The sequence below is a fragment of the Thunnus albacares genome, chromosome 17, assembly GCF_914725855.1.
Source record: "Thunnus albacares chromosome 17, fThuAlb1.1, whole genome shotgun sequence".
Classification (NCBI taxonomy): domain Eukaryota; kingdom Metazoa; phylum Chordata; class Actinopteri; order Scombriformes; family Scombridae; genus Thunnus; species Thunnus albacares.
In genome coordinates this window covers 6,784,120-6,788,501 of record NC_058122.1, presented here as the reverse complement: position 1 = coordinate 6,788,501, position 4,382 = coordinate 6,784,120, and the positions used below count along the sequence as shown (strand labels likewise).

The 4,382-nt window shown below is 41.9% G+C and overlaps 1 protein-coding gene across 1 annotated transcript; it reads right to left on the bottom strand.

The window, feature by feature from the left end:
- Positions 1–850: 850 nt before the first annotated feature.
- On the bottom strand, positions 851–4,072 carry rpsa (ribosomal protein SA). The gene is made up of 8 exons (XM_044331633.1): positions 3,967–4,072; positions 2,779–2,949; positions 2,486–2,604; positions 1,966–2,211; positions 1,528–1,656; positions 1,246–1,405; positions 1,079–1,114; positions 851–988 (listed from the first exon to the last, which is right to left on the bottom strand). The coding sequence occupies exons 2-8, from the start codon at positions 2,909–2,911 to the stop codon at positions 894–896; spliced, it is 918 nt and encodes a 305-aa protein (XP_044187568.1). The 5' UTR covers positions 2,912–2,949; positions 3,967–4,072; the 3' UTR covers positions 851–893.
- Between the last annotated feature and the right edge of the window lie 310 nt (positions 4,073–4,382).

The window sequence follows — 4,382 nt, the reverse complement described above, 5'->3', positions numbered from 1 at the left end:
AGATAACTTAGCATGCAGACTCTCCTCTGTTTTATCTTTTCCTGATCCAACTTTCATCTCATTCCTTCATATGTGAAGACTGTGCTTGTGTCACGGTGTTTTCAAGTTCATCAATAGCTTTTCAATTTATTCATTCATGCATTTTTCCATGAAATTCAAAGCTTGATTTAATTAACCATTCGACATTTGGGGTCAAATGTTTAAAATAAAATATCCCAGCTAGTAAGTCAAATCTTTAATGTCCAATATCTCAGAAATAAATATATATTTTTTAAGTTATGCAATGGTGTATTTTACGTACGGGTACTTTTTAAGATGCTTCCTCTTCGCCAACTGTTCAATCACTCATGGACTTAACTCAAGCTCCTATGAATCTTAGTCCTCTGATCAGCAAGGAGTATGTCCTTTTATAAACGCATACTGTTCTTAAACCAGTACTGTATGCCAAGTTGCACACAGCAACATGTATATGGTTTATCAAGTGTCGTGACACAAAAGTTAGCAGCAGCTCTAACAGTGTGATGGCTGCCAGTCTAAGCAAACCCTCAAGACTCCATTTACTGGTTCCACCTGGATAAAAGGTAAAGCCAAACGTTCCTCATGTTATGTCGTTACACATACACCATTTTAACCAGTAAATATTTTAATTACCTTTTAATCAGGGTATATTAAAGGCTTTGCATGTATGTTCTCTGCTTCATGCAGTTGCAATGTTTATTTACAGGATCAGTATTTATATATTGTCTCTAGACATTCCACTGGTTTTAATAAGTGTAGTGTTGCATTTGAAGTTGAGTTAGAGGCACATTACAGCAGACAGTGATCTTAATATCAAATGAATAGTCATAAGTCAATGTGTACAAAACACTTTTATTGTTGCCACAGTCAATATTTTAAGACCAATCAGAAGTGGCACCACCCCAGTCAGAAGCCTGAGCAGTGGGAGCAGTGGACCAGTCCTCCGTGGCAGGCTGAGTGCTCCAGTCCTCTGCAAGGAAAAAACATTCAATTTAGCAAAGAGTGAGGAAAGCAACACTAAATACATCTTCATTTCATTTGTCATTTCATCTAAACTCACCTGAAAAGACTTCACCGGTCTTCACAGGCTGAGCAGCTGTAACGAAGATCAAAGTTGTTTTTTTGAAAAAGTTAAAATGTACAACATTCTAAATTAAAAAAGCAAACATACTGCAGTATTATATGGGTTGAAGATGAAGTTTGGTCAAAAAGGAAAAAAGTTCTTACCTGCAGGGAACTGCTGGATGGGCACTGATGGCACAGCAACACCCTCAGACCAGTCAGCAACCTCAGGCTGGGCAAACTCAGCTGCAGGAGCGGTCCATTCACCCTGGAACTCCTCCTTTCCAACAGCCTTCTCAGCTGCAGCCTGCTCCTCCTTCTCGATCTGCATCAAAAATATGTGCGTTAGCAAGTGTGTAAGCAGAATGTGCCAAAAAAAAAAACCCCGCACATGTAAACCCTTAACCTAAGGCCATTGTACATATGACATTGTACACTTTTTTTTACCTCTTCAGGATCCCTGTAGAAGTACAGATCAGGCATGACCTCCCATGGGTGCTCCCTGGAGATGGTTCCCCTCATCCTGAGAACCTCCCTGGCCAGCATCCACCACATCAGACCCACAGAGTGGTGACCCTGTAACAGTCAGATAGGCCATGGATCACCACTGAGTTAAACTCATACCTGCTGAACTTTCATAGTATCTACAAAGGCAGAAAGATCAAGATGTAGAAATTTGTCTGTGGCAAGACCTTTACCCCTTCCCCTCTGTGTGGTTCAGAGAGGAGGTTAAAAGGCCAAGCATTATTTTAGCACACATCCTACACCCAGCACTGCACAGACAGGACAGCGCCGGGCTCTAACAGTGTGCAACATGTGAAGTATCCAGAGAAGATTTCTGGGGTCAGAATTAGTCAATATGATTGCTTTTCCTGATTGTCTCACCTTGTTGTTACAGGGGATGGAAATGTCCACATATCTAAGTGGGGAGTCTGTGTTGCACAGAGCGATGGTGGGGATGTTCACATAGGAAGCCTCAGTCAGTGGCTGATGGTCAGCACGAGGATCTGTCACGATCAGGAGGCGGGGCTCCCTGAAAGCTGCCTGGATCTGATTGGTGAATGTTCCAGGGGTGAAGCGACCATGGAAGGTGGTGGCGCCGGTGGCAGAGGCAAACTTCAGCACAGCTCTCTACAGTGGGCAGAACCAACAAATCACAGTCAGTACTCAATTTAATTCTGTAGACTGCTTTAATTCAACTTCAGAAAGCAACAAATAGACATTGTGGCTCAGGTCACTATCAAACCCCAGTCATGGGACGACAGTCCTCATGGTGTTAGCGAAAACCCGGCCTGGTTTCTCTTGCACACTTCCGACACCTGAACACTGACAACAGTGCCCGGCTTTAACAGAGTGCATAACAAAAATTTATTAGTGATGTAGACATTACAGCATTTTACTTTACCTGTCCAGTGTTTCTGGAGGAGATGACACACACATCAGCTGGGTTCTCAATGGCAACAATGGCCCTGGCTGCCAGCAGCAGCTTCTCCCAGGTCTTCTTCAGGTTAATGATATACACACCTGGTGATTGAAGCAAGCATGTAGGGAAATTCTTAGTTTATATTTTGTGCATTAGTGGTAAGTTGCATGTCACACAGAAGTGAACTGATAAAGATGAGTATCTTAGTTTCCTGCTTAATTTGTCTATCATGATCATGTCAGTGTACGTCAAAGTACAATTGTTCCAACACTCACCGTCGCTTTTTCTCTTGTAGACGTACTGCTCCATCTGGAAGTCCAAGTTGGTGCCTCCCAGGTGGGTTCCTGCAGCCAGGAACTTCAGCACATCCTCCTCCTTCATTTGAAGGACATCCAGACCTCCGGACATCGTGACCGCTTTCCCTGCGTTACGATTAGATGGGAGAGCTGGGAAAAGGATTAAAAACGCATTGGTCAAATAGATTTAAAAAAAAGGCAAGTTTGTCATAATGTCAGCTTGCAGAGTGAATCCGACACCAACGTGATCTTCCGATTTGGGGTTAATGGGAAAGTTAAAGGAAACAAATGATATAAACAACTGATTTGTGAAATCTTTATAATGCTCATGAAAACCGAACACAACCACTATAGAACTTATATTAATATACAACTATATTAAGATTTGACAAGTCTGAATAGTGGTTCTTGATCGGTATCTGGATGGGGAAAATCACTTTTTTCTGTTAAGTAAAAAGGAGGTTTCATCTGAAGAGTGGGTTTTAACAGCGGTAAGGCTTTTGCTACGATGTCCAACACTTTCTCACAAGTGGTGAAAAAAGGAGAATCAGCCGCTAAATATCAATATTTACGTTTCCCTTCACTCGGAATTAAATAAACTCAGCTTGCAAAGTGAAATCAGTTAATGTATGCTATTGGCTCAATATTTGCAACGACAGCATAAAGTTACATAATGTATTTCACTGTTCAAGCATCACACGTTTTACTGAATTGATCTTTCAGACAATTTTAGTCAATCTAGAGTTTAGAGGGTATAATCTGCTAGAAGATGTGAAGCTAATGAGACTTCAGTCTCCTGCTAGAAGCACCCGGTTGACACGCGGCCTGTCTAAATGTGAAACCACACTAGCAATCAAATGTGCGCCCACTTTACGTTATTTTCACTTTGAATTCCAGATTCATAACACTTAATGAGTTTAAAATGACTTAAGATTAAGTCTTTAGACTCAGGCGCCAGAGGGAACATTGAAACGACCGCATGTCAGTGGCTAGCAAGTTAGCTACAGACGTTAGCATTAATTGTTACAGCGAAATTTAAGACGATAAAGACGTGACAGGTAGGGTTTATACAGCCCCGTCGGGTGCTTTTAGCTTAAGTTGCCGTTACTTTTCGTTCTCATCGATATTTATGTGTTTGTTAAGATAATATAACAGTTTTAAACTCACCACGAAACAACGCCGTATGGAAATCTGACCACACGGTGAAAAAGAGGGCGCTGGGAGGAAATGACGTAGTATTTATACCAATTTTCCAAGCGTGTGATTGGCTGATTTTTTTGCGAACGGAACGACTGTAGTTTTGCAATTTCACCACTAAGTGGAGTTGTATCCACATGCTGTGGTGACAGGATCAGGGAGGTAACTGCAGGTCGGATCACGGGTCGGATGGGGATCCCATATTAAGACAATGGCGATGGAAAGACCATATTAAGACAATGCTGAGACGCTGACTTCTCGGTGAAGGACCGACCTTGTGTTGCAAGTGTGTTTGCTGATGATAAAGAGTTCTAGGCCAAGGGACAACAATATGTACCCAATGTCAGGGAGCATATTGAGAAATAATTGAAATGAGAGTATGATGT